The following is a 22,167-nucleotide window of genomic DNA, read 5'->3' on the forward strand; positions in this document are numbered from 1 at the left end:
TTTCTTCACAGTTCTACTATGATAATTCATAAAGGAATTTATGGTAGTGTGAATTGGATCAATAATACATTTGTTTATCAACAAATGAGAGTATCTTTGAATGATACTGGTATATATGAATGTTGCATATCAATAGTAAATTATCCAATGAAATGTGCGAAGGCAAGTGTTGTTGTAAGGTCTCCTAGGAAAACTCCATGTGTTGGTAAGGAAAGTGTCTCAGCAAATCCATTTTAGATTAACCATTTCCAATCCAGAACTCTTTTGAGAGAGGGAAAGTTTGTCATTATATTGTGGAACTTTAATGTTTCAGAATGGAAAATTTCTACAAGGTTTCCACAATGTCAAGGACATATGGTTAATATGGAATTGGGTATTGAAAGATGGTTTGGAATTAATAGTAGAAATCATAACAGAAATAAGCGTGGTATTGTTGAAGGTATTTTAGGAGGGATTAGCACAATTGGGAGTATAACAAATAGTATGGATATTAATACTTTAAAGTCTGATCTTGAGACAGCTGGTTTAGTGGGTAGTAACGGGATTAAAATACAGAGGAATTTAAATGAAATTTTAGAAAATATGGTTATTAAAACAGCTAATATAATGGGTCCATCTATTTTACATCTTCAAAATATTACTCTTGATTTAATGTTAAGTGAACAACATTCTCATATTGCCAGAGCATGTTTAGAGATCCAGACTGAATATTCCACTAATTTTAAAATAATTGCACACGTATTTCAGAGTGGAATAACCCCTCTTGGCATTTTACAGAATTTACCCAGAGAATATGTATATGCTATTGACTCGGTTGAATTGATGATAGGCAACTCCTATCCTCATATTGATTAGTGGTTCCAAATTAATAATAACTACTGCAGTAGGGAACAGACACAAAAGATACGCTCAGCATCTTTCCAAATTACTGTTCTGCTTTATTATGACGCAATTGAAGGTTTTTATGCACATGATTACGTAGGTATCACATTAATATTACAATTGTACGTTTATGGTAACAAGGGGCGTTACATAGGCAGGCTTATTCTAATCAGGACTCAAAAGAATGTAAACATTTACTGAAAACATTATTAGTGCCGTGTGCACAGTGAGGGCAGTGTGCAATACATACAAAATAGAATACAATTATATACAGAACTTACAAATTTCCATTACAGTCTCCCCTCTTTTGATCAATATTTTGATCACTAACCATACCTGCTATCACCTTTAACCTGGAACCTCCACACGCTTAGGTAGAGGTAGTCCTGGCCAAAGAGGCAAAAAACTCCATTGTGGAGAAAATAATAGCTGAGCAACTTTTTCATTACAAAATGACTTTTCATTGTGAAAAACAAATGATTGATAAGACATATTTACAGAGTACTGGCTGTACACTCCTGTGGCCAGAATGGCCTTCTAGCTGAATTGTGGACATGCTGACTTATCAGCATATGTAAACACAGACAATTCTACATAAAATGGAAGACGTACAAAAGACAAATATGACTTCAACATGGCTAAACTATTTTTCAAATATATATATCCCTTACAATTAAAGTAACTGAATCAAAAAGTACCCTAGACTGTGATCAGAAGAGGGAAACAAATCAAACAGAGATTTCTTTAATTTAGTCATTTTTGCAGTGTCTGGTGTGGATCCAGGTGACTTTTCCTTCAAGTTTTGCAAAAACTGTACATGAAATAGATGCTGTATTGAGTCTCCAAACATTTCCTTATATATAAATGTCTCTTAAAAATCCACAAGTCACCTGGCTTTAGTTTTAGATCCTTCCAAACTTTTAGGATCTGGAATTGGGGAGAAAACACATAAATGAGTTTGTCAAAAAACCTTAAAAGATCAGTAACATTCTCTGTGAGATCCGAATGGAGGACTTCAGCTGCTGAGACAAAATATAAGCAAGTGAGTAACACACTCCCAAACCAAATACCATAGGGAGAGAGTCCAACATCCCCCTTAGGGGCTTCATAAAATATAAGAAAACATTCAGGCAAAAGTTTTCGTGCTTCTTACTCTACTTTGTCTGATACATTGTAGACAGTAGGGGGTGTAAAAATAAAACCTCAAAACTTCTAGTAAGGACTCTCCTATAAAAAATGATTTCCTCTGTTACTCTCTGTACTTTCTGGCACTCTGTACTTACAAACTACTTCTGATAACACTTTTTACTGTGGCCTTTGCAGTAGCATTTGCCACTGGACATCCAAAAAACATGTCCATACAGACAAAATGCATACTCGTAAGATCCTAACTTGGGCATCTGGATATTTCTTTTTGTAATCTCTGGGAGGGATGTTCAGCTTTTGGTAACACCTTTGGTAACAGGTAAAACAAGAAGTGGTATGTTATAAAAACAACTGTGGAGAACCCTGGCTCTATCCCACGTTCATTTACTAAGGCAGCCATAACTGCTTGTGACTCATGACACAGTCCATGTGTCAAGCTGAAGGGAAAAGAGTGGCTGGCAGACATAAATGATCATCTTTTCCAAAGTCCTGTTTCATAAGAAGTTGCCCCCTGTGGACCACTTGTTCTTCTCGTTCTGGGGTCCTTAAAGTTGAATTATTAATCCCAGCTATACTGGGCCAGAACTAGGTTGGAATCTGTGAGTTGCACAGACCCATCAAGTGTCCGGGGCTGTAAATGCAGCATCCTTAGTGCATCCTGGTCTGCTTCCATGTGTGAAAGTTAATATGGCTACCTCAGCAAGAACCTGGAAGGCTGAAAACAGCCGATCAAATTAACTTGGCATGCTTTATTGGTTTACCTGCCGAAGTAAAAACAAACTTCTGGCCCTTTAAATGGAACCAAAAGCTCTCTGTATCTCGACTATCTATATAAATATACACTCTTTTTACAGCTCACAGGCTTTGCTAAAACATGGAGCTCTGTTTCTTGAGCTGGGGAAAAAGGATCCAATGACTTTGAATACAGAGTATCCTTCTGGGTGATAAACTGCATACTCAAATCTACAAAAAATTAAATATCTGGGTCTTCAGGGAGTGTGTCCCGCACTGGGCTCACAGCAGCTGATTCCTACACCATCAATTTAACACATGTGTCTTTTCCTTTCTTTTGAATAAATGTACGCATTTGTCATTGTTAGATTTGTACATAAACAAACTCATATTTTAAACCTTTCATTAAACAAACATTTAGTTAGCTGTATATTTGCTGCACAGAATGTCGGACCATTAAAAATTAAATGTTTGACCAAAACAATATCTAACTTTGTCTAATAGCACCTTTGCATAAAAGCTACAGCTCTGATATATCGGGGTGAACCCTTCATTACTGGGTCCAGCTTGCATAAATATATTACAATAGCTTGTTTTCTATCATGCTGTTTGTGTAAGAACTCCAGTTTCATGTTTCAAAAGACAACTTTTTCCTGGCAATATTATAATAAATGATAACAATACCCTGCGGTCATGGAGAGATGCCCATAAATCCAAAATATTCTTCTGCTTATACCACAGTACTTACAAGAAAAAGGGGCACATCATTTCACAATCCACACATTCTGCTTTGGATTTCAAAAATAAAAATAAATAAAAACAAAAGGACCAATCTGTATGATGGACCAGAAAGCATCAAAAACTATAAAACAACTGGCTGCAGGTGGCATCTATCCTAACAGGGTGTGTGGACTTGATGTGATGGGTCTGTTATATTTAAATTTTATTTATAACAACTCTCACATCATGGACTGACATCAAGTTATTATCAAGAACCTTGAAATTTCATTTTTGTAGAAAAACTTCTTATGTATTCCATCCATCTTGGCTTTGTTAAATATTATGGCAGCTGTATTCCAAATAACAACCTCATCTTAATCTTTTTTTTCTCTCAATAAGGGCTTATTGTATAAATGTAAAATTACAAAATTGTTATCTTAATCTAAACTAATCTCATTCATTACAAATTTCCCCATTAACCTCGACTTCATTTCCAACCAAAGGTTGTCTAAACCAGTTTCAATATATCTATATTATTAATAAAATTGTTAAACTCATATTAGAAATGAATACTCATTATTACTTAATTTTACTTAATTTCCCTTTTTTAAATGCACTGTTTCCACTATCAAAGGATATTCAATTTGTGTAATACACGGTTAAATGTAACCTTCATTTTACCATGTTTGGAAAACAGATTCAAAATAATTGTGATCACATTGTTTACCATTAGATTCGTTAACCCGGCACATTTTGTTATAAATGTTTTGTCTAAAATACAGAAATTGGCATGGTGTCCTTCCAGCTTATCACTGACCACATTCTTTCAGGAGAGCACAAAGGAGGGGGTCACATCTGCGTACATGACACACACAAGCAATAGAACTAAAGGTCCCAGCATTCGCACACACATACACCAATATCTCTCTAAAATCGCTTACATTTTTCCCATTTGTACACAACACATGCATATCATTCTCTCAATTTCTTTTAACTCTCATTAATATTTTCCTGTCTAAATTCTACTTTCTTTATTTTGTTCAGATATCTTTTATATCTAGCTTCTATGATCAGATGGTCAGCCAGAGTGCTCATCCCATCTTCCCTCTCTGACAACATATAAAGTATTCTGTTTTACCTCTCATTTCTCTGTTTCTGACTCTAATAGTTGTAGTGCCTGACCCCAAATTCATCCCACAACTTAACATGAAAATGTCCATTTCTGTCTAGTGTTAATGTCACCCTTGATCCATCCTGCTCACATAGATAGCTGTTTCTCTAGCTGTTTACTCTGCATGATTCTTAGTCCCTGTGGACCTTGGTAACCCAGTTACCCATTGTGGATCCCTGTCCACTCTAACCATTAATCTAGGGGCTCAGTATAGGCGGAACCGCACCTTTGGTTCATATATAGCGCTCCTCTTGCGCTGGGCATTTTTGAGGGTCTCTTACCCTTCATTCCCTTACTTAATTCAATGCCCATAATGACTGGCCAGTCTTCTCTCTTCTCTAGGTGTGCCTATACCCTCTTGCCTCTAAACTACTTTATCTAGCAGATTTACTACATATACCTGTGAACAGCACTATTCTTCCCTTTCTTATCTATAACACTCCGATGGACAGTAGACAGGGACAACATAACATATAACCACCAATCAATACAGTTCGATTAAGGGGAGTAAAATAGGTACCCTTTGTCCCGAAAATGCCTTACCGATCAAGGAAGTCTGATAACTCAAATGTAAGCAAAAGGCTTACCTCAGCCGGCTGATTATCAGAAATTCCTGGATCGTCTCAAGCTCCTCGTTTCGGATACTCAGGGTCACCTGGAATCCCCTCCTGGCTGGCTCGCCATGCTGACTCGGTTGAATTGATGATAGGCAACTCCTATCCTCATATTGATTAGTGGTTCCAAATTAATAATAACTACTGCAGTAGGGAACAGACACAAAAGATACGCTCAGCATCTTTCCAAATTACTGTTCTGCTTTATTATGACGCAATTGAAGGTTTTTATGCACATGATTACGTAGGTATCACATTAATATTACAATTGTACGTTTATGGTAACAAGGGGCGTTACATAGGCAGGCTTATTCTAATCAGGACTCAAAAGAATGTAAACATTTACTGAAAACATTATTAGTGCCGTGTGCACAGTGAGGGCAGTGTGCAATACATACAAAATAGAATACAATTATATACAGAACTTACAAATTTCCATTACACTATAAATCATACAGATTTATGGGTAAATAAATGGATAGGATGTAAACAGGATGTTTGTTATAGTTCTTCTATGATTCCAATAGCAGGACAAGAACAAATTTTGGTTCCAATCACTGTCTTGGGATTACCCGTCAGTAATACACAATTATTGTATTATAAATTACAGTATACAGATTTTGCATTTAACAATGAAAATTCTGAATTAAAACAATTAGATTTGTCATCATGTTTACAATTTCAGTCTAAAGTTATTTGTTTACCTAATCAAGATAAAAGTATTTTTCATTCTTGTTATCATAATCATACATTATGTTCAGCAAGAATAGAAAAAGTTGAAACAATTTCTGAATTAATTACTCGTGTAGATAAAAAGAAGGTTTGTTTTCAGATCATGTCAGATACAGAAAGGGTTAAAACTTTTTTCTCTTCTTGTACAAATACAGAAAACCTAAATCAAGGCTTGTATTGTATAGAAGGAGACATTGTAGCAATAAGTATTAATGGGTTTAGAACAAATTTAACAAACATGCTTATGAAAAATATAAGTGCTCTTCCCACACAATATAATATATCTCAGATAGATGAATTTCCGTGGGAAGAATGGGCAAATGTAATTCATAAGGATAAAGGTTTATTGATAGCTTTGGCTAAGGAACTTCAGAATGCAGAAATATTGTTTAAACATGAACAAGGTAATTTGCAAGAGATATCTCATCAATGGTCAGAATTTTCAGGAAGTAATTGGTGGAAAAATTCAGTAATAGTGTATCAATTTGGGGAAAAACTTCAATAACCTCAGCAGCAGGAAATATTTTATCACATCCTATAGTTATTCTTTTTATTATTATTATGTTATTCATTATATTCCAGTTATGTTTGATGCTCAGAATGAAAAAATTATATTATCGAATTAGAAATGAAATCAAGAAAGGAGATGATTTATTGCAAAATAAGCTTAAGAGAAAGATGGGTTTTGGTATTGCAGACTCGGTTGGTGATGGAAATACATTTGGAGTTATTGGATCAAAGTCAGTATGAATGGGACATGTATGCTATGTATGGATAAAATATGATTGATATTCATATTTCAGAGGGGAATGTTATATTCTTAATATCTAAATTTTAATTGGCTTTATTAAAAAGAATATGCATTTTCCATATTTGTGTGAATGATAGGACTTTGAGCTAGTGATATCCAGATGGCGATTCATTGACTAAGGCTGCAGGTCAAGACCCTGTCAGAATTTGATGGATTTTGTAAATAATATATGTATGGGTTGAAAATCTTCCTATGTAACCGATACTCTGTTTGATATATGCGTTTATGTTCTAAGAGGTCTTATAGTCTCTCACATATATCTGGTTTCATGTTTAAAAGGTTTGGTGAAGTTAAAAAAACAGATGTTGCTCTCTGTTAGCCCCCACTTTTAGGAAGGAGGAGAAAGGGGAGTGTATGGGAGGGATTTGTGTTTGGGCGCGAATTTGAAAGACTGAGTTCATATATTCAAAGGATAAACAGCCTTCTGCTGCTTGCTACCTTCTGCTTCAAAGCCAGACACATCTCCCTCTTCAAGACACACAGCTATTCTATGCATACAGCATTTCTTCCAGGACACAAGAAGTTAATCGGCCATTTTTAATAGGCCATCTTAGAAGAGTAACACAAAGGAAAGCACATGTCTAAAGACTTTCAGATCTTTGAAACAAATGAACTATATTTGAACATTTTTTGCATATATGAAACAACACTAATTCTGAATATGAATGTACTATTTTTGTAAGTATTTTCCAAGTTTATGTGTGTACAATAAAACACACAGTTTGATTTAAGCTGACTCAAGCAGAAATAATTCCAAAATTCGTCTCACGAGAAATCATCATTATTGAAGGCTTTTTATACAATATTAAGCCATTTATTTCAGAGCTGCACAAACTGTCGGCGCTATATAAATCCTGTATAATAATAATAAATAATGTAATTATTAGGCTAAATTCACACCTGTGTGGGTAGTGCAGCTGCGGGACCTGCACAAATTTCCACAGCTGCAACCACCCGCTCAGCAAAATGCAGGACCCGCAGTCAGGTGCCATTAATCCTGATAGTACGATGCCCGCACTGTAAATCACACCCGCACTGGGAACTGCACTGTACCCGTGGTTCCCATGCCTAGTGTATTATATTGTTTTTCCTTTCTGATACCATGCATGGAGCTTCAAAACACATTTTTCTAGAATGCAGTGTCTGGATGTGAAAGCCTTATGTTAAGTTTGAGATTTGAGGGAATGTGGATATTGGTGTATCCTCTTGGTTATTCATTTACTATATGGAAGCCCAAGCCTTGCCCTTTAGTGGTGGTTTTTACATCATGCTATATGGGGCTTCTCTATAATTTTAGAGTCATAAATCTCCAGTAAGCCTCTTGTTTTGTCCTTAAGGTGGTGATGAGTCAGTTGGAGTGGGATTCACAGTGTTAGGTTTGGATTTGGACCTTTTGCATACACTATTGCATTTTTCACATGGACCCTTTTTGGACGCAATCATTTTCTGGTATAATTATCGTTAATATATAGAGCACATAAACTTTAGCTGTGTACAGTGGGGAAAATGATTATTTGATCCCCTGCAGATTTTGTAAGTTTGCCGATCACAAAGAAATTAAGGGTCTATCATTTTTTATCATAGGTGTATTTTAAATTATAGCAGAATAGCAACCAAAAATCCTGAAAAAACACATGATACAAATGTTATAAATTGTGTTGCAGTTCAGTGAGTAAAATAAGTATCCCCAAGCAAAACATGACTGTATTTGGTGGAGAAACCCTTGTTGGCAAGCACAGAGGTAAGATGTTTCTTGTAGTTGGTTACCAGGTTTACACGTATCCCAGGAGCAATTTTGGTACACTCTTCTTTACAGATCATCTCTAAATCCTTAAGGTTTCTTGGCTGTCGCTAGGCAACTCAAAATTTTAGCTCCCTCCATACATTTTCTATAGGATTAAGGTCTGAATACTGGCTAAGCCACTCCATGACCTTAATGTACTTCTTCTTGAGCCACACCTTGCTTGCCTTGGTGGTATGTTTTGGGTCATTGTCATGCTGGAAGACCCATTCACAACCCATCTTCAGTTTTCCAGCTGAGGGAAGAAGGTTCTCATCCAAGATTTTACAATACATGGCCCTGTCCATTGGCCCCTCAATGTGGCAAAGATGCCCTGTACCTTTAGCAGAGAAATAGCCCAAAAGCATGTTTCCACCTCCGTGCTGGACTGTAGGAATGGTGTTCTTAGGGTCATAGTCAGCAATTTTCTTACTCCAAACACGGCGAGTCGAGTTAACGCCAAAGAGCTCAATTTTGGTCTCATCTGACCACAGGACTTTCTCCCAATCCTTCTCTGAATCATTTAGATGTTCATTGTCAAACTTCAGACGGGCCTGTACATGTGCCTTCTTGAGGAGGGGGACCTTGCGGGTGATGCAGGATTTCAATCCATGCACATTGTGTTACCAATGGTTTGTTTGGTGACTGTGGTCCCAACTGCCTTGAGATCATTAACAAGCTCCTCCTGTGTAGTTCTGGGCTGATCCCTCACTTTTCTCATGATCATCCTTACCCCATGAGGCGAAACAAAAAAGAAATGAATGGGACTTTATATGAGGTATGTGTGGCAACAGAAAAGCAGTCAATGTAAAAACATAATGTTTATTGCTGCCCCCCCCCTACAATCAGCACAAATAAAAACTCAAGTGTGCTTCTTTATTGCTACAATTGTGCTGTTTTGTACCATAAAAATTAACACTGGTGCTGATTTAAGTTTCAAGATAGTAGCAATTGTTTTTTCCAGACTATGACATCACCTAGCCCCCCTACAACAGCCAAATGACACGAAACCAAGCTGGTTGGTTAGTGCCGAGTTTGTGCTGGTTTTTGCCCTTTACATTTCCATTCTACCTTTTAACGTTTTTGCATTATTAATGATTAATTAAAGGTCACCAAAGGTCACTCAGCCCCCCTACAACACCCAAAAGACACAAAACTGGTCTCGTTGGTTAGTGCTACATTTGAATTTTTGTTCTATCTTTCATCGTTTTCGTGTTATTAACCGCTTCCCGACCAACCGCCACAGTTTTACTGCGGCAGAATGCCACGGCTGGGCGAATCGTCGTCATGTTACGTCGGGCAAGCGGCTGCCTAGGGGGTCAGATTCGTTGTAGAACCGATCAGTCTCCAGGCCCAGGCTAATGATTTATGGCCTGGACCTGCTGATCGGTCCTGACAAATGAAATCCTCCCCTGGCTGTGTAACTGTAAACACAGACAGGGGAAGTGATGTCATCTCTCCTTGTGTAATCCTTTTCATCCAGAGAGAGGAGAGATAACATCTAACTGTGAGTTGCACCAACACTACACTAACATCAGTACACATAGGCACATATTTCACCCCCCAGTTAACCCCTTCACTCCCTGTCACTGTGTCATCCAGTGTAGTGTTCATATTTTTTTTTTATCACTGTACTGATGTCATTAGTGACATTAATCAGTGTTAGGGTACTTAGTGTAATCCCAGATAGGTCTAGGGACCCCCCTAATAAAGGTTTAACCCCTTGATCATCCCCTGTCACCAGTGATCACTGTATTAGTGTCACGGGTGACTCTGGTTAGTTAAAATATTTTTTTATAGCGTCAGGGCACCCGCCGTATATTACGCAATAAAGGTTTAATCCCCTGATCACGCAGGTTTTAGCGTCAGTCACGATCTGCGTCATCCCAGGCAGCGTCAGATTAGTGTCAGTAGCGCTAACACCCACGCACCATACACCTCCCTTAGTAGTATAGTGTCTGAACTGATCAATATCTGATACGATCATTACTATTTTAGCGTCCCCAGCAATTTAGGGTTCCCAAAAATGCAGCGTTAGCGGGATCAGCCCAGATACCTGCTAGCTCCTGCGTTTAGCCCCTGCGCCCAGCCCACCCAAGTGCAGTATCAATCGATCACTGTCACTTACAAAAACACAACACACATAACTGCAGCATTCACAGAGTCAGTCCTGATCCCTGCGAACGCTAACAGTTTTTTCGGTAGCGTTTGAATCAGTCGCTGACAGTCAGGTGCTTTTTTTTCCTGTGAGTCTCACTACTGTACCAGTAAATTTAGAGACCAAAATGTCAAATCAAAGGTACAGTAGTGAAGAGGCCTACACGTTTCTAAGCATGACAGATAGTGAAGAGGAAGTCACTCATCTGTCAGATGCAGGCTCAGAATACGAACCAGTAGACAGCAGCGGCACCCTGACAGATAGCTCTGACGACGGAGTTGTGGTCCCTGCCAAGGTCAGGCATACACGATCCTATTCTTCTGCTGTCGTTGAGGTGCAGGAACCTCAGGGCTCTCATATGGAGCAGAGAGCCAGTACTAGTGCCGCTCATCCTTCTGGTGAACTGCCAAGCACCAGCAGCCTAGTACATCCTGGTCGTACATCCAGCACTGTAGTATCACGTGGTGATGTGGCGAGTCCCATAAGTGCAGTTCAAGCTGGTGAGGTGGCTAGCACAAGTAGAGCCTCGCAGCCACCAAGAAGAAAAAGACAGGCCCGTCGAGCCCATAGTGCCCTTTCTGCTGCATTTGCCAATCTTAATTGGGAGCCGACCACTTCTGCAGCACCAGTACTTCCCCCATTCACTGGCCAACCCGGAATTCAGATGGAAACAGTTGATTTTACGTCACTTGATTTTTATTCGCTATTTTTCACGGAAGATCTCTATAGATCTATTGTGAACCAAAGCAATTTATCACAGCTAATCTCCATCTGACCCTTGCCAGAGATTGGAATCCTTTTACGGTTTCCGAATTTAAGACCTTCCTGGGCCTATCCCTCCTCATGGGCATAGCTAAAAAGAGTGAATTGCGGTCATTATTGGTCCACTGACCCAATTCACCATATGCCGTGTTCTCTGTATCCATGACCATGACACGATATGAGCAGATCTTGCGGTTCATGCACTTCAATGATAATGAACTCTGTCGTCCTCGAGCTGACCCTGGATTTGATCAGCTCTACATAATTTGTCTCCTCATAAACCACTTCAACCAACAGTTTACAGCCTTGTTTACTCCCGATCAAGTTGTCTGCGTTGATGAGTCCCTGATTAAGTTTTCTGGCCGCTTGTCATTCAAACAGTATCTTCCCAGCAAGCGTGCCACATATGGGGTCAAGATGTATAAGCTCTGTGACAGGGCCACAGGCTATACATATAGTTTTATGGTTTACGAGGGAAGAGATAGTTACGTAGAGCCGGAGAACTGCCCAGAATACATATGCGATCTAATCGCCGGGGCTTACCCCAGCAGCTTGTAGATTCCCATCTTAGGCTGGGGGATAGAGCCTGCTTGAAGTGTAATAATTTGCTCGCTGTGAAGTGGAGGGGTATTAAGAATGTTTTTGTTCTGTCCTCCCTTCACGCAGACATGACGGTCCAAATTCCTACAGCGACTGGTGTTGTGGAGAAACCCCTCTGTGTACATGAATATAACCTTAATATGGGAGGGGTGGACCTCAACGACCAGTTGTTGGCGCCGTACCTAATTGCCCGTAAGGCCAGACACTGGTACAAAAAAGTGTCTGTATACTTATTTCAATTGGCTCTGCTGAATGCTTATGTGCTATACAAAGGTTCAGGACGATCTAGATCCTTCCTTAAATTCCAGGAAGAGATCATCACAGCCCTTTTGTTTCGAGACGGTGCTGTGGCCCAACTTCCAATCCAAATGCAGTGAGCCGGCTGTATGAGAGGCATTTTACACATGTCCTCTCTGGTACCCCTACCCAAAGAAACCCCCAAAGAAGATGTTGTGTCTGTAGAAAGTGCAAATATAGGAATGACACCCGCTTTTATTGTCCCTCCTGTCCTGACCAACCTGGTCTTTGCATTGGTGACTGTTTTGAACGCTACCACACACTAGTGAAGTATCAGCGTAGGGTACAGCATTGCACAGTCCTAGGCATACTAACACAGGGTCTCGAACGATGAGATGGCCATCACATCACACTCCCACCGTCCTCCATGGTTTTCTTGGGCTCTCCTGTCCCAACAGGTAACCCGAGAATGCAGCCGGTGGTTCCGCCAGCTGACCATAGAGCTGATCGGAGACCAGAACGGCTCCAATCATCTCTATGGCCTAAGAAACCGGAAGCTACGAGCATTTCATGACTTAGGTTTCGCCGGATATAAACAGCGCCATTGGGAAATTGGAAAAGCATTTAATCACACCGATCTTGGTGTGGTCAGATGTTTTGAGGGCAAAACCCCAATTTTTTCAAAAAAGAGTACCTGTCACTACCTATTGCTATCATTGGGGATATTTACATTCCCTGAGATAACAATAAAAATGTTAAAAAAAATGAAAGGAACAGTTTAAAAAAGAAAAAACAAAAAAGCAAACTAAATAATAATAATAAAACAAAAAAGAAACACACCTGTCCCCCCGTGCTCACGCACAAAGGCGAATGCAAGCGTCGATCTGGTGTCATGTAAACAGAAATTGCATCATGCATGTGAGGTATCACCATGAAGGTCAGATCGAGGGCAGTAATTTTAGAAGTAGACCTCCTCTGTAAATCTAAAGTGGTAACCTGTAAAAGGTTTTTAAAGGCTTTTAAAAATGTATGTAGTTTGTCGCCGCTGCAATTTTAACCACTTCAGCCCCGGACCATTTGGCTGCCCAAAGACCAGAGCGTTTTTTTTCGATTCGACACTGCGTCGCTTTAACTGACAATTGTGCGGTCGCGCAACATGGCTCCCAAACAAAATTGACGTCCTTTTTTTCCCATAAATGGAGATTTCTTTTGGTGGCATTTGATCACCTCTGCGGTTTTTATTTTTTGCGCTATAAACAAAAAAAAGAGCGTCAATTTTGAAAAAACGCAATATTTTTTACTTTTTGCTATGATAAATATCCCCAAAAAAAATATATATAATGAAAAAATTTTTTATTCTGCTACATATTTTTGGTAAAAAAAAAAAAAAAAAAAAAAAAAAAAAAAATCGCAATAAGCGTTTATTGATTGGTTTGCACAAAAGTTATAGCGTCTACAAAATAGGGGATAGTTTTATGCCATTTTTATTAATAATTTTGGTGCTATTTTGGGACTATTCACATTTATACAGCGATCAGTGCGATTAAAAATGCACTGATTACTGTGTAAATGTGACTGGCAGTGAAGGGGTTAACCACTAAGGGGCGCTGCAGGGGTTAAGTGTGTCCTAGGTAGTGATTCTAACTGTGTGGGGGCTGGGCTATGTGTGACAAGACACTGATCACCGCTCTCGAAAACAGGGAGCTGTGATCAGTGTCAGTGTCACTAGGCTGAATGGGGAAATGCTTGTTTACATTAGCATTTCCCCGCTCTTCCTCTCCGTGAGATGATCGCAGGTATCCCCGCGGATATCGAGTCTGCGGGACCCGCGATCGCAGTCACGGAGCTCGCGGCGGGCACGCGCCCACAATGACGCATCTCAAAGGGCAACGTACAGGCACGTTTATATGCCTGTACATGCCCTTCTGCCGACGTATATTGGCATGAGCTGGTCGGCAAGGGGTTAAAGCATGTCGTCTTTGGTATCCATGGCATCACTCGTCATAAGATCAAACATTTGGGCAATATAGTGTGTTTTAGTGCATTAAAATTTAAAAAAGTGTTTTTTTTTTCCAAAAAAATGCATTTGAAAATTCGCTACGCAAATACTGCGAGAAAAAAAGGTTGCAACACCCACCATTTTAATCTGTAGGGCCTTTGCTTTAAAAAAATATATAATGTTTGGGGGTTCAAAGTAATTTTCTAGCAAAAAAAAAATTTTTTTCATGTAAACAAAAAGTGTCAGAAAGGGATTTGTCTTCAAGTGGTTAGAAGAGTGGGTGATGTGTGACATAAGCTTCTAAATGTTGTGCATAAAATGCTAGGACAGTTCAACCCCCCCCAAATGACCCCTTTTTGGAAAGCTATTTGCTGATAGGCATGTTGAGTCCATGGAATATTTTATATTTTGCCACAAATATTTTTTTTTGCGCAAAGTTGTCACTAAATGATATATAGTTCAAACATGCCATGAGGATATGTGGAATTACACCCCAAAATACATTCTGCTGCTTCTCCTGAGTACGGGGATACCACATGTGTGAGACTTTTTTGGGAGCCTAGGCCCTGAAATGTCCAGATAGCACAAAACCTCCCCAAATGACCCCATTTTGGAAAGTAGACATCCCAAATTATTTGCTAAGAGGCATGGTGAGTATTTTGCAGCTCTCATTTATTTCTGAAAATGAAGAAAGAAAAGAAAAATTTATTTTTTTTTCCTTTATTCAATTTTCAAAACTTTGTGACAAAAAGTGAGATCTGAAAAATACTCAACATGCCTCTTAGCAAATAGCTTGGGGTGTCTACTTTCCAAAATGGGGTAATTTAGGGGGGGGGGGGTTGTGCCATCTTGGCATTTCATGGCCTCTGAAACTGTGATAGGCAGCGAGGAGTGAAATCAAAAATTTACGCTCTTAGAAAGCCTGAAGGCGGTGATTGGATTTCGAGATCCTGTACGCATTTAGCCAAAAAGTCTCACACATGTAGTATCCCCATACTCAGGAGAAGCAGCAGAATGTATTTTGGGGTGTAATTCCACATATGCCCATGGCATGTTTGAGCAATATATCATTTAGTGACAACTTTGTGCAAAAAAAAAAAAAAAAAATTATTTTCCTGCAACTTGTGGCAAAATATAAATTATTCTATGGACTCAACATGCCTATCATCAAATAGCTTGGGGTGTCTACTTTCCAAAATGGGGTCATTTGGGGGGGGGGGGTTTGTGCTAGCTTGGCATTTTATGGCCATCAAAACTGTGATAGGTAGTGAGGAGTGAAATAAAAAAAAAACCAAAAGGCGGTGCTTGATTTTCAGGGTCCTGTACGCGGCTAGGCTCCCAAAAAGTTTCACACATGAGGTATTCCCATACTCAGCAGCATAATGTAATTTGGGGTGTAATTTCACATATAACCATGGCACGTGTGAGCAATATATAATTTGGTGACAACTTTGTGTAATTTTTTTTTTGTCATTTATTGTCATTTTTCAATCACTTGTGACAAAAAAAATAAAATATTCAATGGGCTCAACAAGCCTCTCAGCAATTTCCTTGGGGTGTCTACTTTCCAAAATGGGGTCATTTGGGGGGGGGGGGGGTTGTACTGCCCTGCCATTTTAGCGCCTCAAGAAATGAGATAGGCAGTCATAAACTAAAAGCTGCGTAAATTACAGAAAATGTACCCTAGTTTGTAGACGCTATAACTTTTGCGCAAACCAATAAATATTCGCTAATTGACATTTTTTTACTAAAGACATGTGGCTGAATACATTTTGGCCTAAATGTATGACTAAAATTGATTATTTTGGATTTTTTTTATTACAAAAAGTAGAAAATAATTTTTTTTTTTAATTTTCAGGCTTTTCTGTTTACATCGCAAAAAATAAAAATTTCAGAGACAATCAAATACCATCAAAAGAAAGCTCTATTTGTGGGAAAAAAAGGACGCACATTTTGTTTGGGTACAGCATTGCATGACCGCGCAATTACCAGTTAAAGCAACGCAGTGCCAAATTGTAAAAAGTGCTCTGGTCATTGAGCAGCCAAATCCTCCAGGGTTGAAGCGGTTAATGATTTAATAAAGGTCAGCTAAGGTCACTCAGCCTCCCTACAACAGCCAAAAGACACTAAACTGGGCTTGTTGGTTGGTGCTACGTTTGTGCTGGTTTGTGCTGTTTACATTTCCGTTCTCTTTTTTATCGTTTTTGCATTATTGATTTACTAAAGGTCACCAAAGGTCACTCAGCCCCCCTACCACAGCCAAAAGACACCCTGTTCTCTCCCTGATGCTGAACTCAATTGGAGCTATGAGGGTTAACAGCTTCAGGTCTATAGGCTCAGCTGCACTAAAGATGATCAGACCAGGGAATGCCCTCTTTTCCACTGAAAAAGTTCTTTCATTGATTACAATGCCTGTAACAGGATCTTTGAATGAAGGAGTCCGATCAGTCACAGGATTTTTTCCCCCATTTAATCCCCACTGTAATCAAAAAGCCAGCATCAGCAGAGGCTTGAACATTCACCTGGTAAAACTCAACAAACATGTGAATAGAATACCAGGTGGAAGCCTTACAAATCAGTGAAACAAAGCCCAAGAAACTCCCACAGACTCAGTGGAGTGGGCCTTAACAGGTATGGGAGGAGCCTTATCTTTTAGAGAATAGGAGAATAGACTCTAAAGCCTCATACACGCGATCAGATTATCGGACGAATAAGGTTACTCAACTTATGAAACTTCTCGTATGACAAATACAACTTTGGAAGTGATGTAATGTGTTGAATTGTTTTGCGATGTATTCTTTCATTTTTGAGCATGCATAGTCTTGCTTCAGCAAAATCGGATGTTGTGTTTATGTACGATAAAGTTTTATTGCATGCACCTTCAGGTTTTGTCATCCAAAAAGTTGGAATCGGTTGTCGAAAGCACTATACTAAACGATCAGATAATTGACCGATCGTTGGAAATTTTACTTCCTATTTTCTTATCGTTTGTATGGGCCCTAACACTGACCTATCAAATCCACCTAGCAATGGTGGAACAAGAAGCAGTAAGCCCTCTGCGAAAAGGACAAAGAGAGAAGAGATGTAAACAAGAAAAAGCGAATTCTGCCAAGGGAATTTCCTAGATAGGTTTGACAGGAGGCTTTTGAAGAACTGTCAGTATAAGATTAGGTTCCTAGGGCATCACAGGAGAGCCTCTAGGAAGAGCTAAATGAGTGACTTGCTGCACAAAGGCCTTCACCAGCAAATGAATGGCCAAGGACATTGGAAAAGGATAGCCAAGCTGAAATCTGTCACTTGAGGTGACTCAAGGCTAGATGCTAATTTAGACCCAACTGGAGAAAGGTCCGGATACACCATACAGAGTATTGTCTAGAATGAGACTTTCTCTGGTTGTACCACAACCACGCAAAATAAGTCTTCCAGGTGCAATGGTACATTTTGTGAGAAGTGGACTTTTTAGCAAGAAGAAGAGTCATGAAAACTGAATCTGATAAGCCTCTGTCCCTCAGGACCTGGGCCTCAATAGCCAGGCTGTAAAAACACTGTCCAGACCATTATGTAAAAAAAGTGCAGCGCTAAAAAATAAAGTGCATTTGTGCGAATACAAACAAATATCAAATGTACTAATATGCAGACAATCAATTTTATATAAACAATAATAACTGTGAATAAAATTTGAAGACACATATGCAAAATGACATCACATGTGAAAAAAGTGCAATTGTGCAAACAAAAAGTTCATATAAAACTGGATTCCATCAAAGAAAGTCCCATGGAAGAAAAGAGTGTTTGGATATGACGATCATACACCTGGCGGCGTGAAATCCATTACCATAATCAAAAATGGAGGCTTATGGAAATGCCAGCGAACCCTCTTACTCAGAGAGGTCACACAGCACTTGGTTGGATCTCTGATCCACTGAGAAAGAAATCCAGACATTCCTCTGCTATGGCCATGGATGTTATACACCAGGATGTTGACAGCAACTCAGGATACAGAATGCAGTATTAGGAATCTGGAAAGCCAGCAACCCCTCTTACTCAGAGAAGTCACACAGCGCTTGGTTGGATCGCTGATCCATTGAGAAAGAAATCCAGATGTTCCTCTTCTATGGCTGTGGATGGTATACACCGGCGTGTTCACAGTAACTCAGGATACAGGATGCAGTATTAGGAAGCCTCGATAGCAGAATATTTAGGAGACAAAAAGACTCCACATAATGCAATACTGTCTCAACACTGCTCACTTTAGCACGGTGGTAATACAAGAGTGTTTTTTCTGTTTTGATTTGTTGGCTGATTTTTTTCCACTGCAGCTTTCTAGTGCTCTTTGCCTCAACTTTGCTTTAAATGAATATTGCTGACTAGTTATTTGAACATACCTCTTTATCTTCATAAGCCATATATGGTAATACATCCACGTCTTCAGCAGATAGGATTTCAAGAATGTTTGGTTCAACATTCTCACTTTCCTCAGCACTCTGAAAGTTAATGCCATATTGTTATGTTAAAAATTATGTCCAAAACAATATGCAATAACATCAACACAAACAGTAATGGCAGCAAGTAGCTACACTACATTATACAATTTGTATAATGAATACAAACACAACTTTGTTTCCAATTTAACTATTAGGCTAAATTCACACCTGTGCGGGTATTGCAGCTGCGGGACCTGCACAAATTTCCACAGCTGCAACCCCGCCACTCAGAAAAATGCAGGACCCGTGGGCAGGTGCCATTAATCCTGATAGCACGCTGCCCACACTGTAAATCGCACCCACACTGGGAACCGTGCTGTACCCGTGGTTCCCATGCAGGCTGCGATTTCCAAAGTAGTGCAGGGACCTCTTTCCTGCTTTTTGCAGGGCACAGCTGCTCATTGAAATGAATGTGCTCTCGTGCCTGCGCAAACAGTATGCATCACATACTAGCGTATGTAAACTTTCCTTAGAATGAAGAACTCCAGCGGCGCGCTGTCACTGCTGAAGGCGCTTTCATCTTCACCTGGTCTGCCTTCCGGGTTCGTGGAATCTGGCTGCGTGAGTGTCTGGAGCTGCGATGATGTCATTCCCATGCATGTTTACACCATGGGACTCTGGAGGAAAAGCACAGGTGACCATTCCTTCAGAGAGCATGTGCCGGTGATGTCACCGGCTACATCTACAGTAAATATCTCCTAAACAGTGCACGTTAATGAGATATTTACAGTACCTATAGGTAAGCCTCATTATAGGCTTACCTATAGAAAGGGGCATTGCTAAGTTTACAAAATATCTGGGGTAGAGCCCATAGCAGCGCAGTAAAGAAAGTCATACGCTTGGGCAGGCATACACATGTATATAATATACATGTGTGCGTGTAATATATATATATATACACATCATCGTTACATAGCTGAGTGCGGATCCCATGGTTTGTTATTAATGATTATATATATATATATATATATATATATATATATATATATATATATATATATATATATATATATATATATATATTTCAGATAAAACTTCAGATTTTTAAATTTCCACTAATGAGATCTGTACCTACATATGTGACTGGAGAATATAGAAACTCAACTGCTGGCCACCTTTACCATATATAAGAGAGCCCCCCACTTACATCAGGGTCCCCATAGCCCCTCTCATTACATCAGGTTCCCTAGAGAGCCCCCCTTAGATCAGGTTTCCCAGAGAGCCCCTCCTTACAACAGGGTCCCCAGAGAGCCTTCCCTTTCAGTGCAGACCCCCCCTTCGGTGCAGACCCCCCCTTTAGTGCAGACCCCCCCTTTAGTGCAGACCACCCCCTTCAGTGCAGACCCCCCTTCAGAGGCACTCGTGTGGGCTCACTCCAAAGCCTCGCTGTCTGCGTGTATTAGCACATACAGCGAGACTTGGCCCCGCCCTCACTCCCTTGCCACTGGCTTTGATTGGCAGCAGGGGGAGCGATTGCTCCTACTGCCTTAGCAAATCCCGTGAGACCAGGAAGTGAAGGGAGAGAAGAGAAGCAGATGGGCACAAAGTTGGATCAAATGAGAGTTCAGGTAAATAATGCAAGGAATGTAGTAAGGTAATAAAAATGTTTAGGCTTTATAAGCCCTTTCAGCTCATATTACCAGGTCTAGTCTGGCATAGTGAGATGTCTTTACAATGCAAAGCCCTATTGTGACAGCATAATCAGGTTTCATCTCATCACAAGGGCCCACTGTGATGAGATGAAAAGTATGCATTATTTTTCTGACCAGCAAGGATCAATATTAGACCAGGGAGTACATGCACACGGATGTTTAATAGTCTAAAAGTTCCAGAGTCTAAAATCCCTGGCAGTTTCTCACAACCAGGGAGCTGCATGTGCTGCATACAGCCACAAATACAAGGAAATAGCTGTAAACAACTGTACTCGTGTGAATGCTGATCAATTTGGCATTAGCATTTACCTGCACATGTGCATATGCCATACTTCCCCAAACGCAAAAGTGGCACATGCAGGGAGCATGGTAAACGTCAGCGGGGTTTACATGAGTACAGCTGCATACAGCCATTCCCTTGTATTGACAGCTGTATGTGACACCTACAGCTCCCTGAGCATGGGAAAGTGCCAAAAAGTTTACGCTCAAGGATCTTTAAGCTATTAAACGCCCACGTGCATGAGGCCTTGAAGAGTAACAGCATTTTACAAACATCATAGAACAGTTCCTATAAGTCCTTGCCCCAAGGATGTTTGTACTTTAACATCCTTTTATTTTTGGATTTGTAGAGGTAGGTTATCTCAATAAAGCATTAGCAAGTAAGTGGAGAGAAAGCCAACTATGATAGAAATGGAACTCAAATCTCAGTAATACAAGACTTAAGGTGGTTGTAAGAAACCTTCAACATGCACCTTCCCCCGCAGCCCTCCCATACCTGAGCTTGATCTTGATCCAGCGATGTAAATGAGAGCCTGAGGCTCTCTTGGCTTTCTCCCTCCTCCTTGGCTGAGATACAGCAGCGGGAGCCACTTGCTCCTGCTACTGTCACTCACAGCCAGTGATGAGGAAACGAGTGTCTTATGGACATGTTTGTTTTTTTAAATAAAATTTAAAAAAAAACCTTTAACTATAGCCTGCTCCTGGAAGAAGACCTCTGTGTGTATGTGCTTATATAGACAAAATGTATCGTGAAATAATGCTAAACGAACAAATTGCCAGTGCGGTTAACAACACTACTAAGCGCTTTGAGGCCATCTGGAGCCCTTGGGCCGACTATAGTAAGTGTATGTGAGGCTGTAAGGGACCTGATCAGGTTTAGCTCATCCCCTGGGAGCTTTACTTTTTCTCCAGGTTTCTATTTTCCTTTACACCCTTTTTTTCTCCCTTTCCTGTCCTTTCCAATGTTCTATATATATATTCATGACACTCTTCTTGTGTAAATTTAGAACAGTGAAATGCTTGATTCAGTTTTATTACTCTCCTCACTAGGCGGGTAGCAATACCCTATGATTATTCACCCCACCTTTGCACTACATGGAAATAGTTTGAGACTATACAAATTCTATCTTATTTGTTCTAGAAATTTAGACGCGTTTTTCCTTCACAGTATTTGTATGCTTGTGCCAGGGCTCTGGCTTTTGTAATGGTTACTGTGACCCTTTTTGTCTGTCTTTGCATTTCCCAATAAAAATGAAAAGTAAAAAAAATAGGATTTATTACTTACCGTTTCTCTGAGTTCATTGACAGACACAGCCTTCTTTATTCATAACGATAAGGTTATATCGCCTCCGCTGGAGTAGGCAGAACAAAAAAAAACAAAACACTTGGCCACTCCCATACGCCATCC

The 22,167-nt window shown here is 39.8% G+C and overlaps 1 protein-coding gene across 6 annotated transcripts in view; it reads right to left on the reverse strand.

Annotated features, from left to right (window-relative positions):
- The window catches only part of PARP4 (poly(ADP-ribose) polymerase family member 4), a 570,213-nt gene that overhangs the window by 258,110 nt on the left and 289,936 nt on the right, over positions 1-22,167 (reverse strand). For all 6 annotated transcript variants that reach the window (XM_073613478.1, XM_073613479.1, XM_073613476.1 and 3 more), the window contains exon 30: positions 18,730-18,828. In XM_073613478.1, the coding sequence (XP_073469579.1) occupies positions 18,730-18,828 (99 nt within the window). The remainder of the gene's footprint in view (positions 1-18,729; positions 18,829-22,167) is intronic.

This window comes from Aquarana catesbeiana, linkage group LG02 (genome assembly GCF_042186555.1).
Source record: "Aquarana catesbeiana isolate 2022-GZ linkage group LG02, ASM4218655v1, whole genome shotgun sequence".
Classification (NCBI taxonomy): Eukaryota; Metazoa; Chordata; class Amphibia; order Anura; family Ranidae; genus Aquarana; species Aquarana catesbeiana.